The following is a 25882-nucleotide window of genomic DNA, read 5'->3' on the forward strand; positions in this document are numbered from 1 at the left end:
TTTGCTCGCATGCTGCAGAGAATAGACTGACAGAACCCACTAATCACTTTAAAAATGTTCTAGTTTCAGAAGTTTGTCTACTGAGAATCTTCAAAGATGGATCTGAACTGCACTAAATTCACCACTTCCTGTGCCAAATAATCCCAACTGGGGGGAAAACAAAGTAATTTTGCAGAATATTTTGGACATAGTCACTCTTGCCAGAAATAGCAAATGTTCAGCACATTCCTGAAATGGTCCACTGAATGGACAGAGCAGACCATCATTAGGTTCAGCAGAAGGATGCATCATTATTATTTATAACTCAGTGTAGACAGAAACTTTGAAAACAGCTACTCAGGCAGAAAGAAGAAACCAATAGTCACTTAATGATAGTAGCTGTTGAGTCAGGCTAAAGCCACACTTCCTCCTTCTCCCAAAACTGTTTTTATTGCTCCGAAGTACATCACAAATCTTCTATGCCTCTGCAACAGCGATAGCCCGAGGGGTTGTCCAGCCATCCATCCTATTTTCATTAATAATTTTGTCAAACTTGGTGTAAACATTCACTTGGTCCCATGGATAAACTGATTCGATTTTGAGGGTCAAAGGTCAAGTTCACTGTCACATCATGTCCGGCCCATCCGTCTCTTCAATTCCTATAATAGCAATATCTGAAGAAAGTCTTTCAGAGAACTTCTGAAATGAGAAAAAGTTTGAGGGTCAAAGGTCAAGGCAAAGGTCACCTCAAATGTGTCCTATTCTTGTGAACATGATATCTCAAGAACGCCTTAAGGGGCTTTCTTTGAATGTGGCACAAAAGTTCACTTGGACTCAATGATGAGATGACTAGATGTTCAAAGTCAAAGTCAATGATCAAGGTTATTGTGACCTCACATCTGTCCCATTCTTGGATGTGTGATCTTTCAGGAATGCCCAGAGATGCTTTCTCTACATTTCACACAAATGTTCACTTGTGCCTAATTCTGCTAATCTGAGTTTTATTCTTTTATTTGTCATTTTATACATATCAAAACATTGTGTCCTTACATTATTATGGTTTTCCCCAAAATACCTTCAAAATTATTGCATGTGACAACAAATTCTATGAACTCAACAGACCTACATCACAACCATGAAATCCTCCAGTTGTTACTTTGCTACAAAGTTTTAAATATTCTTTATTCCTGTTACCGAGTATGACTCTGCAGGAAATGCATCAGTTTAGAGTGATGACGACATTGAGGTGGCAAGGAGACTGCAAATGGATTTACTGTTTGTCCTGCACAACCAACAGTACCTAAGTATTTAATAACTACATAATTCTACAGTCAGTCTTATCTGCTGTGGATAATTTGTTGTTGATTTTATCTTCCACAACAGCAAAACGAAAATCTTAAGTCAGCTGCTGCTGTCTTAGCATTTTAACAATGGCAATAGAAATGTGTTAAAAGTTGTGCCATTCACTGAAATCTCATGGTCCTAGACAAAACAACAGATACTACTCCCATCTTAAATATTGTTGATTGTTTTCTGCCTTTGTCAGCACATTTAAAGAATAAAGGTCATTTTTCTTATTTGCAGCAAACTGAAACAGGAAAACAAAGTCGTAAACAAAACAGGGACTATCAAGTTTCTCACAAGCTGTCCACTGTGCAGTGGGCTGCCAAACATACAGTGCTGTACAACAGCCTGATTTAGATGGGCACAAGTAAAGAGAGAATGCTTTTAAAAAAGTAATGCCATGAAGAGTTTTAATGTGTCAGTTAAGCTAATACATACAGTTAATAGATAAATCCTAAATCATGTGGACCACCGTTTAAAACAGCACCAGTTCTCCGTGGAACACATGTGCACCGTTCTTCAAGGTGCTTAGCAGGTAGGGTATTTCAACCATGTTGGGGTACTTGCTTTAGTTGTCCTGTTGTTTTAGGCTGTCTCAGTGTTTCTGCATGTAACCCCAGACCAACTCCGTGATGTGGAGATGCGGGCTTTGTGGGGGCCATCCTATCTGTTGAAGGACTCTGTCCTCCTTATAACTGAAGATTTTTACAGTTGTTTGCGGGTTTTTTACAGCTCTGGTTAGGATGCAGGATGAATTTGTGACAGATCAGATACTTCCCTTAAATCTAAACACCGCTTAAATGCTAAAAACATTTGCACAGTACTGCACATGTAACAATTCCTTGAAAAGAGTAGTTCCCATCGAGCCAAAGTTTGCACCAAACAATACCGCAGGACTATAGCCAAGACTATAAACCAGTACATACTAAGTTCCTGGTGGAAGATCGTGAAAAACTGTTGGCTCATGTAAAACATGCACATACGGCACAGAAGGTTGATTCAGCTCTTCTTAAAGTGCATCATCTGCCATTCAGACAAAACAACCAAAACAAATGTTTCGGCTTGTTCAGAGCTTTTCTTAATCATTTCTGGTCATGTGATTGCTGCTTGGCTCTTCGCAGCATGCTAGCGAGGGATGTTGTTCATTTATGCCGAGTAAGTCTAAGCTAGAGAGTGGGAGCAGATGGCTTTTGTGACTTTATTAAGAGCATTAGGCTTTCAAAAGAAGTCTCCCTCCTAGCTAAACACATGCAATTTGTGACACGATCAGTTGTGGAAATCAGCGGGAAAAAAAAGCCTAATTCATTTTTCTGGCAAGTGGAAATGTGAAAAACCTAATAAGATCCAGCTAAAAGGCTTCTGGTGTGATTCATGCTCTGTCGGAACAGGCAGCTTCAACAAGTCTACACTATGTAGAGACTGAGTGATGAACAGCATTTTGTCTCTCTTTGGTCAGCAAATTTAATTCCAGGAGGATGAGCTGTATTCTCGGATGAAATGTGTAGCCTTTGTGAAGTGGTGATTCTGCAATATCCGTGAATCTTAAAATGATTAATGCCATACGTTATAATCTGTCTTCTGGCAGAAATGTGAAGTGAATGAGTGTCTGAGAGAGAGTCGATGGTTCCTGCACTCTGCCATAAAGTCGAGGTGAAAAGATGACAACAGCATAGCAAAATCGATTTGACCTCTTACATGATACATTTTTACTGTTATGTAATGTAGCCTTAGCAATTATCAGACAAAACTCTACACTGTTGTCTTCCTGCGAGTGTCTGTGGGTGGTATATGGAGGGTAGGACAGTTTATGCTCAAAGGGTAAGTTTTAGTGTAGCGAAGGGAATGTTGCAGCCTGGCTATAAGCTTGCCCTGTGATCTTATCACTGCAGAGTGAAACCTACCAAACAATCAACTGTTTCGGAAGTTGAGAAGCAAACTTCTGTGTCCTTCCTACCGAGTATGAGTTTGACTGATTCAAGCCCCAGTTATAACATGCAAAGGTCCCTTTCAGAATCAAACCTTGTGATCATATGAGGTGCAATAAAAAAAAAGTTCAAAGACTAATAGTGCTTAGTGGGGTTTTTTTTTATTGGTGGGTCGTGCATGGTGAATTCGTCCCCCAGGGTCACACTGTCAACACCAAGTTCCAATGCGACATCCTGAGGCGTCCGAGGGAAAAGATTTGGCACAAACAACTTGGCGAAACTGTGGCGATTAGGTCCATGATGAAATCGCAAATATACACATACCGCTGGTCACAAATATGCCAAAGTAACTTTGTTGAAAGTTATTGCTTCCAACTGCTCCATGTGCATCATTGTGCTGTACTATTCATGCATAATAGTAACAGTCTCCGAACCCTTTGATCACAGCTCGCATTATATGGTATGCACCTCAACCATTAGGCCACCAGGCACCCAATCAGAAAATAAATTTCATTATCATTTATCATGTAAGTTAACTGGTAGAATGTTATTGTTCTGTGAAGATAAGTAGAAAACAAACAACATATTTTCTCCAAAATACTTACAGATGAGGGAAATCTGAATCAATCCTCCAAACTAGATTGTGTTTCTCTTTTATTCTCTCATAGTTTTTGTCGAATTGGTAATAAACCATAAAAATCTGCCTGTTTTGAAAAGACAAGCAAATTGTCAAATGAATCCTTACATAAGTACTGACAATTATTCTCTTAATCTATTAATCCATTGATTATTTTCTTGATTGACTGATTGTTTGGTGAATACATGTCAAAAAAGTGTGATGTCTGTCACCAGTTAGCAAACCATACAGTACCATCATAGAGGACCAGATAATATTCACATTTGAGAAGCTGGAATTTGAGATTATTTGTCCTTTTTTCCTGATCACCAGATATCACACTGTATGATTTGTTAGAACTAAAGTCTTTTACTTTTCAAAAACCTCTTGAGGTTCGCAAACATCCATATTACAATCAAAGCATTACAATCTGTATAATGAGCTCTGCATAATATTGTGTCATCATAGTGTGGAACAGTACTGCTATGGACAGCCATGCTCATCTCCGTCAACAGTCAACCCTCTACATCGTGCAGTGACCCTCTCTTCATCGCCATAGTCTTGTGGAAATGTCTTGAGTTGATGTTTTTGTTGTTAGATAGCCCCACACATGTTAGTATTTCCATCATCATAAAATAAAGTCTGTTCTGTAAGATGCCCTGGACGGGGGCAAAAAGCTCTGAGTTGTCCAACTGTCCTGACACAAGTCGTTGTTGATCTCACTGTTGTAGGGGAAAGACTCTAGGGCTGCAGATAAGACTGTTGCCATGGTCCTGAAGGAGATACCAAGTAAGGCGTCACCAGAAGGGAAGCCCCTCCTCACAGTGACTACCAAGGTGGGCAGATCCATTTCAGAAACACCTCCTCCCCCTCCCCCCTGCCCTCACCCCCTGCCTTTAAGTGGAACGTCCTCCTGTGTTGGTCATACTGAACCACAAGCAAAGCTTTGAGTTTCCTACAAGTGACCTCCACTGTCTATTAACTCATTACTTAAGCCTTATGACTGTTGTACCTAACAAAGAGGCAACAATTATTTCATTTCCAGCTGCTCTATGAGGTATAAAACCCTCTTACTACATCACTTCATTTACACAAACAGTGAATAATGATCTTGTGATCTGCAGAACCAGGCTCAAATTGCTGCAATTATCCATGGGACTTTTTTATCTTATCCAATTAGCCTCTACAAAACTCATAGTGCTCCTCTATTTAAAATGTATTGCATATTTCAAACTGTATGGGAGGATTAACAAGAGGGTCACCAGAAATGGCCTGTCCCATCCCTAATCAGGTCAGTAAAACTTCCTCATGAACTTTTTACACCTCATAAGCAGCTAATCCTCAGCACAAGCAGCGTGTGAATGCATTTCCAAAATGCTATGCCACACAGCATGGCATTGAGCTATTGATTGAGTTCTCTGTGTACTAAATACTGCAGCAAATTACTAAAGCCACTGCTGAGCTTTTCACTTATTTTTTGTTTTTTAAGTGTTATAGCTGGATGGCATCGGTGCTCCAGATGCCAATATGAGTTTTCTTGCTCTGTGCTTGATTGCTTCTGTACAGTATGTGTGCGTGCTACTGCTGTGTGTGTGTGTGTGTGTGTGTGTGTGTGTGTGTGTGTGTGTGTGTGTGTGTGTGTGTGTGTGTGTGTGTGTGTGTGTGTGTGTGTGTGTGTGTGTGTGTGTGTATTCTTGTATATTTGTCTGTGTTTTAATAACCTGTGGCATGATTCATACCTGTTTTATTTTCTAAAACAATGTCTGGTTTGATAAGTTGTCATACCACCAAGATAATGCTCCCACTCAAGTGGAAGGGATGTAATAATAGCTCAGCAGTTTCCCCAACAGACAGAATCTGCTGAGTTCACACAAACAAGATGTGACTTTTATATTTTAAAACATTTGTATTTCAGCTCATTTTAATGTCTAAATCATTATGTGTCATTAGTTAAGTGTAGAAGAGCAAGACTGAGTCAGCGAAGAAGAAACCTTTATGTTTTCTGTCAGGACAACCGTTCAAGGCACTTCAACCTTTTCTTGTGAATTCAAAATTTATTTAAGACGCTGCAGTGTCACAGAAATCAATATTTTGGAAATGATAGGTCAATAGTTACCTCTTAATAACATTTTACCACCTGAAAATATCAATACTTTTCATCCTTACGTGAACACAGACACAGCAGTGAGAGAGAAAACAGGAGCACAGACATAGTAAACCTGTTCAGTTTGCTTCAATGTCTGATTCTTACAGCATAATAATAATTGAACATGAGATCCAGGTTTTTCATTAATATTTGAAAACCATGTCAATCTGAGGATTTTTACCCAAAAACCTCACCGAAATTATTGTAATGTGTTTCATGTTTACATGAAGACACAGGCAAAAAGATGATGTCCCTGGTACATAACATAAGCAATGAAAACATAAAAAAGATGACCAAAGGAAATTAATTTGTAAAAGTCAAGCAAGAAAGACAAACACAAGTGAGTTGAAGGGCTCAACAAAAACTTTCTGAATGACTTAATGACTTGCCATCATACATAACACATTGTTTCATGAGGCACATTTTACATTTTTATTACCATAAGTGGAGCTGTCATAAATCAAATGCACTATGTTTTTTAACGTTATGGATCTTATTTCTACCAACAGTTACTCATCTTGCGATTTTCCTTACATGATTATAAAGTTAGTTACATTAACCAATAAAATATAACCAGAAGCAAACAATGGCCAAGTAATTCTGTAATGAAGCAGAACAAACTTGTGTCACTGATAACCTTGACATTTGAACATTGCATAATCTATACGTTTATTTCTTGCAGATTATTCATTGTTCCTTACTCGAACAGTAGAACAGACAATTTAAAAACATTTTCTCTCAAAGACTCTAAAGAAAGCCACCTTGTCCGATGACATTTCTGTCATTCCAAGTAAGCCTTCAAATATTTTCATGAGTTTAAACACTGGAGAATTACAGTAATCCTTCAATATACCTGAAAACATGACATTAAACAGCTGCTGCTGTCAGTTCGCTAAAAATGTTTAAAAACTGCCAGCGACTGCTTAAAGCTGCAGAACAAATGAACAAAGCAATAAACTGAGCAAGCCACCGAAAGCAAAGAATCCTGAGAATGATCACTGTTCACCTGTTTTTGTATGTACTTCGCCACAAACTCTCTCATACGCAAGCTCACGTACAGGAGAAAGCAGCTGTTGCAAGTCAGCATTGTTTTGCAAAGTGAGGTTGCTGAGTAAAGGAAGATTGTTTGTTTTTCTTTCTTATGTGCAGAAATTTATTTTGATACAGAGACTGTTAAGTTCAGAAGTCATCTCTCATTGGATTTTTTTTTTTTTTTATTGTTACTTTGTTAAAATAAACATCAAATTTGATGTAAATGTAAATTTGAATAAATATCAAATTGAAATGAGAATTTGAACACTGTATGCGGTTTCCACGTGGGCGGACACAAGTCATGATTGAAGGGCTCTCCCGTGGCTGAGGCCGCAGTTCGAAAGGCATCGTGTCCCAGCTTGATGTCACTTAGCAAGTGACAGAGGCTAAGTCACAGGCTGTGACTCCTCACACCACATGTCAAGTCAAGTCTGTTTATAAAGCCCAATAACACATATGATGTCCCAACAGACTTCACAGTCAGAGGTCTCAGCCCGGGTTCTCCGAGAAGACACAACCAAACACATTATAAATGAAAGCAACACGAAATCAGACATCATATCCATCTGTTAATCTACAGCAACAACCTATAATTACTATATAGCAACAGTTCTTCCCATTCATGGGTCTTACTGAGGAAGAATGATGGATCGATGACTGTTGATTTAAACCTCAAATATCCTCAATTTAAAAGAGAGAATAGGCTGCTAATTGTGAAACACATTTCTTCATCTGTACAAAAATAAACCATACTTTACAACTGTTTGTACAACTCATTAGCTACTTAAAAGAGATAGACCAATGGTCTCCAACCAGTAGATCATGATATATTATGAGCTCTGAGGAGCTCTCAGAGAAAAAAAGGTTAGAGACCACTGAAACAGACACATGTATGAGCCACACTTATCACTATTTAATTTCCAACTTTGCAGCCCTAGGTCAAATCATATAAACCCACTATAATGAGTCATAAAATACCCAACTAACTAAACTCCAGTGTGCAAGCATGTGGGAGTACATTGAACAGATTATTGCCACCCACAATAACAGCTCCAAAACAACTGTAATGAGTAAACAACCTGATGTACTGCAGAGAAGCTTTATACGCATTTATAAGAATCAAGAAAGCACAACTTTGCATTCAAAGCCAGATGCTGATGAGTTAAATGTGATATAATTCCTGACCACAATGTGCTTTACATGTGAACCTTAAGATCTTGGCTATAATTATGTTACCTGACAACCACCCCTCATATAGCCTCCAGGTTTTATCTGACAACTGCTTTGAGGTTTTTTTTTTTTTATTATTATAATTTATTTTTTTTTACACCTTCCCCTTTATGTAGTGTTTTCCATCCTCTCCACCTCCTCCTATCCTTACCTCAACCTCCCCTTCAAGGCTCTGACAAGTTTTACTGGTACACAGTTCCCTTGACAGCAACATCTGAGAGATCTGTTGGAGTCAAGCCCAAGCGGCACAATTAGCTGAAGTTTTCCATTACATAATTTTCTAGATAACTGCTTCAAGCGCTTGTAAACAAAATGCCAAAGTGCTTTGCACAGGAGAGGAGCAAAAAGATATAATGGGAGGGGAGTAAGGGGGGAAAAAAGGTAGCAAGGGAAAACAGTAACCTCCTCGTACCGAGAGTAATGGGCAAACAGCTCAGTAAGCTCCTCTCATGGGTTAAGAGTGAACCTATAATTAGTGTTTGCATGCTACCTGCTACGTGTATGACGCATCTCCCCAGATGAACAGTAGATCTTCTGTCCCCATTTTCTGGATGATTAGAAGAGGAAAATGAAGAGGTCTCATCATTTCCGAGCCAGGATTTATAACAGGGCCCCCACGGCAATCCGTCACAGTCTTCAGCCAATCTAGCAGCTGTGTGAGGCTGCACTTAGAAACAGTAGTGATTAATACTAATTCCTAATGTCATTAAGTATCATATCATATAAAAGCCAATTATTCACCGTTATATGATATCTAAATCTGAAAATGCAATCATGATATGTCAGGATATGTTTTCAAAACTATTAGAACAATGACAAATTACACTTGTGCCCCGCTGAAGCTTCACATCTCAGCTGTGGTTCTGGTTCTCCCCCATGAATCTGTGGTCCCTGAGTGCTCCATTATGACTTGCTGTGTTAAATTTGAGCAAGTACATGTGTATGCCAGAGGATTACTGTTCCTCTTGAATGTGGACTGTGTTATGGAGTCATTGTATTTCTAGAATGGCCTATGTTTTGTCTCTACTGAACTTTACTGCCATCAACTTGATTTTAAGATATGTAGCATTTTGCAGGGTCCTATCTCACAATGTTATTGAAAGTGAAAAATAGTTGGTGGATCAGACCTGTAATTTGTATCGGCTTTAATGGGGTATACCTGGCCCATGTCACACCCTTTCACCAAGTTTAATTCAAATCAGGCTAGTATTTTTTTTTTTTTTTATCTTGCTGACAGACAATTCAGTGGAGGTAGGGCTCGGTACCAAATTTGGATAAATTTATGGCACCGACCAAATTGGTTTGGTAGTAACTAGCATCAAAAGATGTCTTATCTTTTAACAACAAATTTCAATACCTACGCTACATCCACACCAACACGTTTTGATGCTAAAACACATCATTTCAGTGACCCACAGCAGTTAACATACGTAGCCTCTCCTCTACAAATGTTTGGTCACGTATCTGGCGGAGTGGCGTGGCGTCAAGCAATAACTTCCATGGGAGACGTTTAAGAGACATCTGTTAATTGTACAACAGAAAACAACATGGGTTACACTCTCCCCCCTCTAAAACACATGAAAACTAAAGATGTGTAGCATTGGATGATGTAAAGGCGGAGGTAACAAATATCAGGCTCCAGAGAAACAGTGGTGGATCACCAAGGTCAATAGGCTTTAACAACATTTCTTGGGGGGGGGGGGGGGGACTGTACGACATGTGCTAAAATTAAATAAGCCAAGAAATGTATGACATTGTCGTAGACATAGTAAAGCAGAGGCTCGCTGTCCCAGAGAACCTGTTTTTATAAAGTGAGTCAATTAAACACCAAGTTGGTTGCAGTTTATCACAATAATGTTCCAAACACCATGTCCTATTTTCTGAGGATATGCCAACGCAGAATATGACTCAGCAGGGCTCCCATGATACTGTCAGCATCTCTCCTTATTTTCTAAAAATGTAAAAACCTCAAGACTATTTAATGAAATATTGAAGATTCTGGCTTTCTCTGAATGTTCTGCATGCAGCACCTTTGACGGAACTGCCGTTTAGTCAATTAGTAAATACAAAAACAAATTAAAAAAAATACAAAATAAATAACAGGACTAGAGAAACTCAAGGTCATCTATCATACACAGAGGATTTAATAGTGAACCTCAATGTAGACAGTAACTCACAGTTGTGTCCAATAGACACTTTGCAGGCATCACAAAAATTGTTATTCACCGACAGATGTTTCTCTGGTTATCACCCGCTCAGCCTCTGCGAGCGTTGTGCATTTATGAATGTCATTTACATTGTGAAGAGATTCTGTGCCTCCAGTCCTTAAGTCTCCACCGAGTTTTTAAGGAGTACACTAGATTTACACTGCACAGCTGGAATTTAATGGATCAGTCAGCGAAGAAGCAGTTTGGATCCATTTGAAGCCTTAAATTCAAGAAAAACAAACATGTCTGATACAGAATCCCAAAGCAAAACAAGAGAGAAGGAAATTGTGTGATTTATTATCTATAATGTACAATATTAATAATGTATCACACTGTAGATTTTCATATTAAAACAATCATCATCAACATCACGCTATGCAGTAATGTAGCATAGCTTGCCTTTGATTTCACGATAAATGAATGCAATATACATTGACAGCTCTGCGCTTACTTTACATAGCACCTGAGGCAGTGCCCCGAGCGTTATAAAGAGGTGGTTTAATGTAATCAAAACTCAACACCCTGTGCATTCAAAAAGCAACACTGACATTAAAATCGATATAGATCTGTAGGAACTATAAGAACAACGGTATTGAAAAATTACTGATTAGTAATACAAACTTGTACACAGAGGTAGAATATTGGTTATAGTAAACATTTTGATAGATCCTAAAAGCACTAATTAGTATTCCATGACAATAACAAATGTTTTTTTCTTTAATCTAGCAAATATTTTTTCAATAAACCGGTTAATTATTTGATCTCTAAAAGATGAGGTTTGCCCATGGCGGGGTCTTCAAATTTGTCCTTTCAACAATCTAAAACCCAACATATGGAATAACATGATGATATATAGCAGAGAAAAACATCAAATTGTCACAGTGGAGAAAAGAAAACCAGATAATGATTTTAAAAATTGATATCATTGCAGGTCAGTTCTCATAAATCAACTCATCTTCTCAGTTCCATCTAGAACAGGGGCCTCCAACCAGTAGCTCGCTGAGTTTGTGTGTGTTGAGTATCAATTTGTTTTTGTTCACAAAAAAATAAGCTTATTGAGCTGATTTGGTAGAGCTCAGCTATATGAATATATGTTAGAGTCCAAGGTTGGAAAACCCTGGTGTAAAAGGACAAATATCAGATCTCCCACAACACCTGCCCATCAACAAATTAAAGTAGGTTATGAACTATTTTAACATAATTAAAGTTGTTGAGTATTTTTTCAGAACTATATTTTGAAACATGATGGTTAAAATAGATAAAATTTGAGATGACTCATTTCTTCCATTAAGAGCTAACGCCTGAGTGGCTATTATTCCGTTTTCACAAAGTTCTGAAGCCCAGATGAAACAAAGCATGCAGTTCTTTCACATCACTAACTGTAACCGAGTCAGCAGTGGCCTCGCCTTCACTCAGACTCAATTACACTTTTTCCGAACAAGCACAGTCTGTAAATCATTTAATAAATTAGATCTTTAAAAACAAGTCCACCCTTATGTATTCTCATTCTGGGATTGCCGCTGTTGCCCACAGTCAGGCAGAAATAGCTGGGCTGGCAGCAGCAGAGGGTGAAACCAGGTTACTTCTGGAGGCTTCCCGTGAACCAAGTCTTTATTCTGACACCAGGACAGCACAAACCCTCATGCACCCTAATTACCTGTGCTGGGTCAGCGTTCTTGCAGTACAGCACAAAAACTCACTCAACAAAGTAATGACCCTTCTCTGGATATTATTGATGTACTTTTTCAAAGGGTCGCTGTGTGCTGAAAAAGTTGTGCTTCTTCCTATTGTGCAGCAAGGCTTAACTTCCTTCTGAACTACAGCAGATATCATCATTTCACTCATCCCTAGAATATATTTTTAATCCACTTAATAGCCATGCATGAAGCATAAAGCAAAATTCATATAATATCCACCTCATCACAAATTAGACCTTTCTATTTAATTGTGGTCTCACAGTAATGTGCCATTTGGTCCCCTGATAAAAACCAGACTTGAACTGATGGCATGTTTCATAACTCCATAAGAAAAAAATTATCTTCTGCTGTAAAACACAGCTAATACAGGAGATTTGCATACGCTCCATATCACTGATTGGTAGTACTTTACACATAGCACATAGCTTCCAAATCAAATCCAAGCAATCTAACAGCACTTCAGACCTCCCTGGGGTCCGGATGACCCCAATTAGAAGTAATGTCACCATGTGGGACAACACATCACACGTCTTTGTCTGTGAATGAGTTTTTGGCAAACTGTATAATGACACAGCTACTCAGGAAAGATGCACTACACGGTGCATATGTAACTGTGAGGGCAGTTTAGACATGCGATGAAAACCCCATTCAGCACTTTTCATCAAGCATATGGCAAGTTGTGTTCATTCCATTTCATGCCTGGTAATTAAATTTTTAGCACCTTCATTAAAATTCTGCTTGCGAGCGGGGCCAGGAGAGCAACAACAGCAAATGTCATGTTTCCTCGCAGCCAGTATTATATCCACACTACATAGGCTAACAACAGTGGTTGAGGATTTACTCATTTTATGGAATAAAACTGCTTTTCACCTCCAAATGATGAAGCATTGGCCAGCAAATTGTGACCAGCTGCACCTAGAGTTTATTGAGGCTTCAGAGTGCCAACAATGAAGGGGATTTGACCTATTCTGCAGCTGCACTGGCAGGACTACAAATTGGTGCAACACAGGCAAAGTGATTAGCATTTTCATGGTTTAGAAGGTGAGATAAGCAGTAATGGTTAAGCAATTATTGTTTGGGGAAAATCCATTGAGTAGCTCTCAGTCCTGCTCATCTGGATCTCAATGGTGATTTTCACTCATTCAGAGATATTACATGCACTGCAGTAACCTGGTTTTCTTTATGTAGAAATCTGGTCTTTTTAAACATAATGTAAATTTGTTCTTTTTCCATGTGCAATGCAAAAACTGTGTTTTGTGTGTGCATGTAAATATAGTGATGTGATTATGTGATGAAGATTATTCTCCATCAACAAATCACCAAACGCCAGCTGTGTTTGGCCAAGATCAGATATCACGCACAAGTGCTAATCCCATATTAATCCAGCAATAAAACCACATGCAATTTGTTAACATCACTAACACAAGTATCAGGTTGCAAATAACGGCTTGGTGTTAGCACGACTTAAAATATACAGTACATACTTGACTGTATGTGGTCAAGAGACTGTAAATTCTCTGATATATGTTAAGATATTTAATTAAAATCAGGTACGATAAACTAAAAAAAAAAATCTAAAAATTGTTTTAAACATCTCAAGAAATACCAATAAATGATTTGCTAAAAAGGATCATCAGTGCATTTTCCATTTAGACACACTGAGTTTCAGAAAAAGGCACACTCTTTCATGACACAGGGATTTATCAGCACAGGATCACTACTGTCATGAGAATCATGACCAAAGGGCTGAACTTCACTTTATGTTTGCAAAGCAGGGGACTGTAGCAGGGATTTGATGGGAATTTTAAAAAGACATGCTGAGTGAGAGCCTGAACTGTCACATCTGTTTGTCCTTACAGCTGGTGAGCGAGCAACAAGAGAGCCGCCCGCTTCTGAGCCCTTCTATCGATGATTTCCTCTGCGAGACCAAGTGTGATGGGGTTTCCCGCCCAGTGACTTCCAACACAGCCGGTACAGACCATATTTTTCCAGTCTGCAGATTTGTTGATAACTCTTCAGGCTCTTCAGCATTCAAATCTTTTTTTATTTGTTTCTTGGTACAAGTTTGTATTATAATTGTAAAGTGCATATTCATTAAACTTTTTAATTCTGCGAAGGACTGAAATTGAATGCTCCAACTTTAAAAGATGCTAAATGGGATCTTGGTTTTCTACATTCAGTTAGTGAGCTGTACCATTTGCAGAACCAGACGGTACAACTGACATGTGTCATCTCCAAACTGGCCACAGACCGCGTTGATTTAACCGAGAAAAAATATGGAGGACTGTTTTGTGGGAAAGTCTCAACCTTCTGTCTCCCCAAAAAAGCCTCCTGCTGCTCCTGATGTCAGTGGTATCTGCCTCAATGAATCGGTCATGAATCTCATAAAAAGTCCAAATTGATCAATTCTGTGTGAAATTCAGTTTATGCGCAAATATGGAGAAAGGTACGGGATATATAAAATTAGACGCAATTTATTTTCTTATGTCCTACTCATAAGCATGAAGTTTTAGATTATCTTTTGTAACCATCAAATCCTTATCAGCAAGTGGATAAGGGTGAGAAGCAGTGTGTTCAAGCTCTTGTGCACTCTGTGTACAGTCTTCTCCACATGTTTCACTCTGGTTCCCTCCTGCTGCTTTGACGTGCTCCCACAGTTAAAAACAAGCAGGTGAAGTATGTATTACCTTTGATTGCCTGTCTATCTGTTTTTCCTCCACACAGACGCTTCCAGAACTGAACAACACTGAAAAAAATCAATAATGAATGATAATTACAAGCTCAAGTATGCTAATCCACACGAGACCTGCATCATTGTGCGCCCCCTGTTGCACAGTTTTACTTTCATCAGATTTTAAGGTTGATGACTGTTTTTGCTCATTGGAATTTTAAAAACCCCAGCACTGATTATAAACTGGTGCCATGGGGATGTGGGGTTTAGAAACACACTCGTCAATAAAATGTCTATTTGAATTTTTAATTTCAGTAAGAAAATTAAAACGAGAAAAATAATTCCTTGAAGAACGATACGGCTTTTGCATCTTCGGTGCTCGGGCCTTAACAAGTCTGAAATTATAAAGTAACTTAATTTGCTGGTTGCCCCTGTTCAGAGGAGTTATTGCAGTGACAACAGTCCTCAACAGACCAGCGTCCTTCTCTCTGTGGTTTGGATATCCATCACTAGTTATCTACTGATGGAGGCTAAAACTCATTGAAAGGTTTCTACATCTATGAACATTCATAGATGTAGAAACTGTAGCTCATAGAAGGAAGAGTTTGGTGCAGCTGAAGTACTAAAACAATATGACCACCTCTGTCTAATATGCTGGTGGTCCTTCGCCTTCTGCTTGCACAAAAGACCTATAAGGTTATTTTTTTGGAGGAGGACAGTCTTCATCAAAATGTCAACAGCAGATGCTTTAAGTCATGCAAGTTGCAAGGCGGAGCTGTAGAGGATTGGACTTGTTTTAACACACCCTGCCGGCACTGTGATAGTTCATGATTTGTCCCTCATTAAGTCATTGTTGGTAGGGAAACACTTATGGTGACCACCCCATAAGCCTTGCTGTTTCAGAGATGTTCTGATCAAAGTTATTAGTTTCATCTATAAGTGGTCATAATGTTTTGGTTTTATCATTGGTGTATTATAGATACTAAAATTCTCTATGGCAAAATTTATTTTCTCAATATCAATCCATTAGCCTCAACCCAGCAAGTGGTATACCAGCCTCGCTTTAAAATACCTACCTGATGAGGGAAAACTTGTTCGCTTGTGTAATATCTCTCTTCCCACTCTCATCATTTCAAGTATACTCGTAGTCACAAAACAATGTTGACATCAGTGACTTTTCATGAACAGCTTGTGTTTCTTTTTAATGCTAAAAACTCTGCAGGCAACTGTCCTTGCGAGTGTCTGCCTTGATTTGTAATTGTACCTGTCATCTAAAGAGCGCGAGGCATGGAAGACGAGCATACTCTCTAATTATGCAGAGATTTCAGTCAACAAACGTTCTCGGTTGATTGTCATGAAACAGCAGCGTGCCAATTACGCACTCATGTGCCTGTAGTTTGAAGCTCGCACTGCCTATAAGACACAGTCAGGGGTCCTCGGAGAGGAGCAAGATTACTTTGTAGTTTCCTCAAATAAAGAATTGGTAGAGACAATGTTTTACTGAGGGGGATGGATTTTTTTATTTGACCTGAACCTGACATTTTGGCAACAACACAGTGTTTTCCACTGACATGTTCAGATAAATTCCAAATTATTGCCAGAAGTGCTTCATGTACAAGAAGAGCATTACACTGATAATGTTAGGGAGATATGATAATGTTCCCCTTGGAGCAAGACATTAGCAAAAATACATTTCATGGAAATTTCCCATTACAGTGACATTAAAGTGTCGCTTCACTTTAAATCAGGAGCCTTTATGTGCTTTTCATTCCGTTTGATTCCGCATTATTTCAGTCAAGTATTCCCATGCAATGTGTATGACCACTGCCCTCATGCAGCATGGAAAGACAATAGCTGAGAAAACAGGCTGAAAAGCCAGCAGCAGGACAAAAATGCTGACTTGACTCAAACGAACACAAATCAAACTATAAACATAAAATTTTAAAAATAATTAAAAATCAATAAACACTGCGTGGCTGTAAAAAGTTGATCCCCTTGACGGGAGGCTCTGTCCTTCGCTGCTGCTCTACCAACCTGAGATTGAATTACTTAATTGACCAAACCGGAGCTCCTCGAGGGTCTACCTTATCCTTATCAGACTGTGCAGTTGCCTGAAGTATATTTAGATCCTCTGAAAAGAGCAGCAGGACATTTTTTAGATGTCCACCCAAGGGGGAATAACTCCAGCGTAAGTACCCCTGACAACTCAACTCACCATGTCAAGAAACGTGAAGATCAAAATCAAAGCTTCATGCAGTACAATGACTGAAACCTGTCGTTCTTTCTTATTACAAAGAGAAAGTTAAAGTTCGCAATATGTGATACAAGCTTAATGCAATCTCAAACAGCACTTAGTAAAAAAAACAAGCGAGTCCCAGTCACTAAACTAAAGTTGGACTCATTTTATAACTCGCATAAAATAACAAGGTCACAGAAGAATGAAAGTATTTTTTTCCAGCATGAAAAGACACAATTCAGTTTTGCCACAGGAGCTTACTTAGAAATAAACATGTACATGTGAGATTAAACTCAAGTCACGTTGCTCTCATTTTTCTTCAATAATATTACCTATGAAGGTATCCTCTGTCTACTGCAGACAAAAAATATGAAGTGTACTTTTCCTGCTTTTTTATGAGCAGTGAAACAGTCCAAACTGCCCTTTACATTTTAAATAAACCCAACAAAAAAAAAAGCTAAATTAGCAACACTAATATAAAACTGCTGTTACAATCGACACTATATTTAGAAGTTAGTGGTGCCCTGTGGAGGTTTCTTGCAAACAAGCAAAAGTTATGTTTACATTCAGTGTTAGTAGCCAAAAATACTTAACTAACAATTGTGCTTGAAGAATTTTCTTCATCATAACATATTAAAAGCTGTGGTATTTTAAATCCTTCAGTGTTCACATCCAGGTTTTCTAGTTTGCAGTCTTACCCGTCTTTGCTCAGGAAACGCTGCGTTTCTTGTCAGAACATCTGCAGATCGGTGGAACAGTGTGAGACCATCAATAGAAATATGAACTGCTTCCCCCTTTGTTACTGTTGAGACTCTCGGATCAGCATCGCTTTGCCAAACAAAACCCTGCTCAGAAATATTTGGACTAAACAAATACATTTATGATAGCAACGATGCTAATCCGCTGTCATCTCCTCACAGTTCTGTCTTCAACACTGGACCTGTTAGATCTCAGTGAACCTGGAGAGAGGAGGCACAGCAAGGACAGGAAGAGTCCCCTGTCGTCCCGGGGAGACGGCCAGAAGAAAAACTCGCACAGGAAAAAGACAGATGAGACGGAGCTGATCCAGGTGGAAGTTGAACGGAGAAGACCAAGCATGCGAACCCCGGAGAGGGCATCACTAGACTCAGGTAGACTGCACAGCTAAGGTGTTTCACACTTCTATCAAAATTACTGAGTTCTCAGAGGGCTGACAATTACACAGAACGGAGGTATCATAAGGTCAATGCCAAAACTCTAAAAACGTGACAGTTCTCGTTTTTCCTGTGGTACAGTTGGTACCGTAGATGCTGTAGGCTCTGTAGATACAGGACAATAACACCATGTGAAATGGCAGCAGCAGGGGCAGATAGGGATGAATTTTTCTCACATCAATATCATTATGGGCTCTGCTTATAGTTTGATTCTGTATTGATTCACTTATCCGCTCCTGATCAACTTTTCTATGGAAGAAAATAAGCTTACATAGGTTTTCAGCATTAGTGTAGATGTTTTATTTCCGAGTCTGAACACAGTGTAGAATGCTACTTAATAACATTTAAATGTGTGTGTGTGTGTGTGTGTGTGTGTGTGTGTGTGTGTGTGTGTGTGTGTGTGTGTGTGTGTGTGTTAGCACACTTTTTAAAATAAAAGCTCAGGTTAAACTACTTTCAATTACTTGATAGTCTATATTTGTGGTATCAAATATTATATTGAGAATCTTTGGAAGTTCAACAGTATTGATACAAACATCTTGACATCCCTACTTGGTATGTACTCAAAATTGTTATAAAAGGGAGTGACCATAACCAGAGCTGTAGGTTAAGAGTTAAAAACACACTGGCATGACCTCAGTGTCCTCTAGTCGTTTATTTAAACTATTCTATTTACAAATAATGTCACATGCACCTATAAAATGACCCCAAAAATCCCCTGTCCTGCCATATGCTGCCATCAAACACTCCACCCTGAAGCTCAAAAGCTATAAATATCTCACAACCCCAAAACCTCTGACATACAATCAACATCCATAACTCCCATCATCCCCTGTGGAACTCACATCACAAATGCCCGAGACAGGCTGTAGAAGGACCAAGCCAATTTACTATAATGAAAGGGATCATAATTAAAGACATTACGAGGAAACGGCCAATTACTTTTGTATATGCCAGCTGAAAAGGTTAAAGTCTTCTGTGTTAAGTAATTGTGCAGAGTGAGTGAAACTCCAGTGATGTATAATTCATTGAGACTGATTAGAACCAGAGTCGTTTACAAGCTAAACTTCATGTCCTGCTTCTGTGGGCAGCTGTTTGGTTGATGTTTTTGTTTTTTTACGTCAGCAGAATTATTGTCTAAATTGTCTTTTTAGCTCAGTTTGTACAATCAGGAGGATTTTATTAATGACTGAAAATCAGTGTTGAAAATTTCAATTAATGTAAAAAACGACTACTTTTTTAATTTAGCATCAGTGCTTAATGACAAGTGAAATTGAAATTATTTATCCCCTAATTCCCAAAGCTAAAACACATCAGCATTGGTCAAAAATAACCGATTTTCTTCAGGGCAACCGATATTTTACCATTTGTTTCATGATTTTATTTGTTTTCTTCTTTATTTCAACACTGTCACCAGTTACCATTGGCTCACTGGATAAATGGGAAGACCTGACTCCCAACCCTGAGAGAAATGGCAACAGAAAATGGAAGATGGAGAGACGGCGCTCCTCTAAAAATTCTTCCAATGAGTTTCTGTGGTAGGTCCTGACTTTTCTGATGTTCTGACCAGGAATTAATGGCACAGCAAAATTTGTATGACCAAATATCCAACAGAATTACACCACATGGGATTGGACTACTCTGTCGCTCACATTTAAGGCTAGTGCTATGATTTACTATTTATGGAGGATAAATGAGTTTGCGTCTTGTCACGCACCTGTAATTATAGATTACTTTTTCTTTTTCTTTTTTATCCTTATATAAACAACTTAACTGCATATTTGTATGGGAAATGTTCTTTCTTCCTCTAATATCTGTCTCAGCCTCAGCTCATAGTTTTGGCTTTCACGCACACAGCTTGGTTGTTCTCACTCGGCATCAGTTTCAGCTGCAGCAGCCACCTGTTTTCTTCTAAAAAGCTAAAAAAAATAAAAAAAATACTGTACATTACAAACAAAACGCCAGACACGGGGACTAGCTGCTGAACATGGTGGATCTCCATCAGGTGGATAGCAACAACGAGGAAAGTAAATAATCGACTTGTGTTTGTCAGCTTGTTGTTCTATGCATAAATAAACAAAAAAATCTATTATTGCAGGTATAAACAAGTGCTGTATTTTGTATCCTTTTTCATGCTCTAACCAACATTTACCATGGAGTTTTCACGCATAGAAAATTTCAAAGATTACAAAAATATCAGTTCTTTTCTCGCAGTACAGTTGTTTTGGATCACAAATGTCCCCAGAAGTTTGAACCATGCTTTGAAAATGTGTCAAACATGCCAAGGTGACATGGATTTTAAAGAGGAGAAATATTAATGCTTGTTTAGTACATGTGAAAAGCATCTCAAGAGGTCTCTTGCTTACAGGTTGTATCACTGATCCAACTTTTCTCTCCTCCCCTCCAGGTCCATAGACTGTAAAACCCACTTAGACTCATCAAATAAGAACACCTTGGAAGCAAATACCAAAGTCGAGCCAGAGTGTGCCCTCGCATCACAAGTAAGAGCTCAGTCTGACAGGAGCGGGCAGCAGTCATCATCAGTGTGCTCTGTGTGCACTTGAAGTCTACTGAGAAAGCTTCACACCTCTAAAACACACTGTTGTGACTGATGGTTAAGCCATTATATTAATATCATGAAATAATGAATTTAACTTTATTAAGCGACTGCATGTCGATGTTGTGTGAATATTAAAGTTTGTATCTAATCTGTTGCGTGATTGTTTACCCATCATTTTGTCCTAACACCTACAATTTTTCCATTTCAGCTCAACAGGCAGTATATTAGTGGAAGACATGTAAGACTCCCTTCGCATTCCTTTCATACAACATTGAAAGACTTATACATTTGCACCAGTAAAACGACATCACATCATCTCATTAAATTAGACTTTAAACACCAAAGGGAAGGTGACTGTATTGAAGCTAAAAGGCACCTTTGAGGAAATCCACATATACTGTTGGCCTTGAGATTGTTCCTTTGTGGTGTTACGAGGTCCAAATGTCAAGCGCTTTCCTCCTTAGTTGATGTCTCTGTGTAGGGTCTGCATAAGGGGTCTTGTTTCCAGATGGCATTACTAGATTAATAGCCTATGAATTATTCAGCAGCCTTACTCTGAGCCCATTAGTGTTGATCCCACCAAGGCAGCTAAGCATACATCACCTTTTCAGCACTCTGATAAATAATAGATTTGGGATTAAAGATAGCTGTCCGTGATGGAGGGAAGTTATTGGCAAACAAACACAAAAATGTTTTCATTCAGGAATTACATGGCAGCTCGCTGACAGAGGTACTGTAAGGAGTGGTTTTAGTTTCCCGCTTGTCAGGTAGCACTCACTCACCACTCTCTCACACACACACACACACACACACACACACACACACACACACACACACACACACACACACACGCACGCGCACACGCACGCGCACACACACACAGACTGCATGCAAAGAGGAGACAAGTCTCGCATGAGATTTATATACTGAAATAATACGTATGTGGCTAAAAAAATTTGAGCTTAAAGGAAAAATCCACCCTGAATATTTTAGTGTTAGACCTCGGGACATCCGTTACTTTCCTGGAGTAATTGCATGGAATTAGATTTTTGGTATTATGTAACACGACAAAAGTGTCCTCAGTCGAGTTTCACACTCTCTCTGAGCTTTAAACTTCATCTATGAATTAAACTGTAACTTTTTCCAGAGACATGAAGTCTTAGCTTTTATTCATTTAGTATTATAACATGTATATGTACATTAGGTGCACATTTAAGGCCTCTACAAGATTCTCATTTTAAAACAACTCCGCTGGAAAAATTAGCAGTTGACATTTCAGCCGCCAAAAATCAATCGCCGCCAGCCAGAAATGAGAAGCTGCTTTGTCTGCCTCTATGAATTCAAGGACTCATTGTTTCAAACATGACTAGGAATTTATTCTGTGGTAAATGTGTCACTGATCGCAGTGACATGCACAGAGCAAGAATCAGAGGCTTGACGGAGCACCGATAACTAAGGGGTTTTAACAGGGGGCGTTTAACAGTTTATGGTTTCCTCCATTTTCCACAATGCAATTCAACAAACCCAAGAGAATAAAGTGCACCTGATGCTTTAAATCAAATGTGAACATACAGATCCACCATATGAACACTTGTTGACTGCTAACAGATGATCAAGGAAACACCTTCGATTCAAACCACAGCATCAGAGCTGCATTGCATTCTGGTCTATTGAGTCTTGTGTTCCAGAGAAACGGTGTCACTGCCTGTCCTACAGTAAATTTCCCTCTAAATGTTCCCTCTTTGTTTCTGAAAACTAGGAGCAGGGGTTGACATTAACTGCTGATATTATCCCACTGGTAGTTAAAAAATTGTTCTGTAATCAGATTATAGGGAAAATCTCAGAGCACCAAATCCTGCCAGATACCTGGGCGAACTAAACTAAACAGACAAAACCAGAACAACCAAAAAGTGTTATCTGAAACAGTTAATACCCGTTTTGCAAATAATGTTTGGGTGGATTTTTCCTTAAACAATCCCACTTTAGCGGGCTGCAGTTTCTTCACACGCCACTCGCAGAACATTGTAACTGTGGCAAGTTTTCTTTTGAACACTGCATGCCTGTTGTTATTCTAAATAAAAATGTGGTCATCTACAATAAATAGATGAGGGAATTTCTTTTGTCCATTAATAATAACATGTAGTAATCTTGTACAACGGAGATGGGAACTGTTACAGGTAATGACTGTCCTGACTACCAAGCAGGGGAAGTCACGGACTGCAGACACACGGAGCAGTCGCAGACTGTTTAATGGATTTGCTAACCCCGGGATACATATAGTCAACGCTATTTACATTAAATGTGGTGCTATATCTCATCCGAGCATGAAATGGTATCTCAAACTCATTTACCCGTCGCAGTTAAATGTGTAACATGGAATCATGTAAAGTATACCCTATTCTGATAATGCCAACCCACATGCGTGTAATTGGTCGATTTCCATTTTCGCAGCAGAGGAAGGCTTCATGTCCACATCTGTAACTGAGCATTTATCAGCATTTTTCTGAGTCTGATATTGCATGTGCTGGTACATGAGAGGGGGCCGGGCTGGGGTGGAGGGTGAAATTGAGAGATGCTAGCATGTTGTTGAGATGAGGAGCGGGACTGCGGGGGTGTGGGAAAGGAGGGGGAGCTGACAGAAGTAATTCTGCTGGCCTTCCCAAGCATGTCAGAGGCTTTGTTGAGGCAGGGATATTTACTCGTCCCTGAGAAAGCAGAGACGGCTGACCCTGCACACTCTCCCTGCCCGTCTCTGCCTCTGACTCCGGCTGCGTGATGTGAGGCGCTATGTGGATGTGCGTGCGTGAGTGGTTGTGACGTGCCGAGTGAAGGCGTATATTTCATGGATTTTATTTGTGCATATATGTTTATATTATGAATTATGTGCGTGCGTGTGCGTGTTTGTGTGCGCGCGTGTGTGTGTGTGTGTGACAGGCTCGCCTAACAAAGGAGCCGCGGTGGGGGAGTGCCCTCCTGTCCAGACATCAGTCCCTGGAGGAGGAGTTTGAGCGAGCCAAGGCTGCTGTTGAGGTAAGCAGAGTGCTGCTTAGTACACCTCACATCTGTCACTTGTCAACAGTGAGTCAACTCCACGGCTGACTTTTAATAAGACTTAACAGGAAGGACCAGGTTGGTTTTTCAAATACCAGCAGCTGACCTCTTTCTTCTGTGCACGGCTCATCGTAAGATCATTTGCTTTTTGAGTATTAGTGTGGAGTCGTGGTGAGAGAAATTGATTAAAACAGACGAGTGGGCTACAGGCTTCTTTATCGAAACAAAACTGTCTATCAAACCTTTTTTTTTTATCTTTGTATGTTGCCCAGAGATACAAAAATAAAAGTGGTAATCAATCATAGAATCATAGAATCTTTGGCACACCATCCCAAAGAGCTCAAAAGGTCTTCCTCTGTAGCTTCTTCTAACTCCAGATCAACCCGGTCTTAATCCTGAAAAGATATTTGTGAAAGAAATTGGTGGTATATTACTTATTAAGCCTTATTTTCTTTAGTAAAGAGAACCTTTTCTCCAATAGAAACTGATATAACTCCAACTCTGCCCCGCACTTTATGAGAAAGAGGAATAAAATCCCATGAGTTCTTGTAGAAATATTAAAAAATAAAGAGATGCAATAAAGTGAGGATTCTGTGAACTTTAAGCCTTGGAAACTTTCTTCAATATCACATTTCCACCGTCATTGCCCATGTAGCCTCATAATCGCTCCTGCAGTTTGAATATCTACCTGAAGCCCCGTGGAGCTCATTTCCATTTGACTCTTTTAGTCCTTTCTATCTCTTTGTCAAATGATCCCGATTGTGCTTCCTGTGATGTATTCGCCCCTGTGGTGCTAGCTGCCAGTATAATAGCATGTGCTAGATCCACACACTCGAGTTCACCGGGTGGTTGACCCAGAAAAATATTCACGGCACGTAGCTAGCCAACAATAGGAAGGTAAACAGGTCAGTCATTTTGTAGTCAGACATATCAGATATCACAAGTGACAGTACATTAATTAGATATGGCTTAATTCATTTTAGGATTGTGTTTAGACACACTGAATGTGTTGAGTTTTTAAATATGCCTGACGTACTCGTGCTCTCAGGGACACAGTGAGGTTTGTCGTAATGACAAGATGGAAAATACCTTGAAAACTCGTTACATCTTCGAGGATGAAGCAGCTTTTGTTCTCTTTACTCTCTACTCAAAGCACTTTCATCACTTTTTACTCTTCAAAGTCTTTGTACATTAATTTGATCCAGTGATTAGATGGACAGAGTGAAATGAGATTTTCCATCCAGACTGAATTTTTTTTTTTTCCGGCTTTTACGGTAGGTTTGGACACTTGTGTGTGATATTTTTGGAAGGTTACGTCACACAGATACTCAAGCAACAAAAAAGCAGAGTTTCTGTACAGTACAGTTTAGATAAGAGATGTAGCCAGAAAAACTGTTTTTAATAAAAGCACTCAATGGACATTTCCCTTCCCAAGAAATGGAAGGGAACCCTGCACTATTGAGTTACTTCAGCTTTACTGAAGGTTACAATAGACTGTTGCACATTGAGCTATGTGTAATGGTCAATAAATAATAGAGCAGGCACTGGAAGATGTTGAGAAAGGTAGAGGAGCGGATTGGGCCGCTTGGGGATCCCGTCCCAAACTTAGCAATGATGTAATATCTTGTATAAGCCATGAAGCAGTATCCACCCAAATTATTGCACAGTTTGCGTACACACATCATCTGGAGAGTGGTTAAGAGATGGGATTCTGAGATGGCCCTCGACAAGAGTCTGAGCATGGAGCATCAATTGGTAACAGTATCTCCCAGCCTCGATCGAGCAGCCTGAGTGCTGGCCTCCTCTCGAGACGAGCTCTGAGGGCAAGTGATCAGCCATTTTGGCTTCAGTTGTCAATGTCAAAGCCCTCAATCATGTAATTTCCATTTAGCTGTGCATATGCATGCTCTTTCATACTTATGAAGACATGGAGGTAGAGATGGCACAGCTGGTAGAGAGAACATTAAATCAGCACACAGCCTTTCTTCAGATTCA

At 39.3% G+C, this 25882-nt stretch overlaps 1 protein-coding gene across 2 annotated transcripts in view; it reads left to right on the forward strand.

Moving 5' to 3' along the window:
• The window catches only part of pex5la (peroxisomal biogenesis factor 5-like a), an 88120-nt gene that overhangs the window by 35193 nt on the left and 27045 nt on the right, over positions 1-25882 (forward strand). The window contains exons 2-8 of one of the 2 annotated variants that reach the window (XM_069150016.1): positions 4596-4700; positions 14036-14147; positions 18004-18213; positions 19694-19814; positions 20684-20777; positions 21045-21074; positions 23771-23866. In XM_069150016.1, coding sequence (XP_069006117.1) covers positions 4596-4700; positions 14036-14147; positions 18004-18213; positions 19694-19814; positions 20684-20777; positions 21045-21074; positions 23771-23866 — 768 coding nt within the window. The remainder of the gene's footprint in view (positions 1-4595; positions 4701-14035; positions 14148-18003; positions 18214-19693; positions 19815-20683; positions 20778-21044; positions 21075-23770; positions 23867-25882) is intronic. The other variant, XM_069150017.1, reaches the window with a different exon arrangement.

Source organism: Embiotoca jacksoni, unplaced genomic scaffold (genome assembly GCF_022577435.1).
Source record: "Embiotoca jacksoni isolate LCO1_2020_lvr unplaced genomic scaffold, fEmbJac1.0.p SCAF_16, whole genome shotgun sequence".
NCBI lineage: Eukaryota > Metazoa > Chordata > Actinopteri > Embiotocidae > Embiotoca > Embiotoca jacksoni.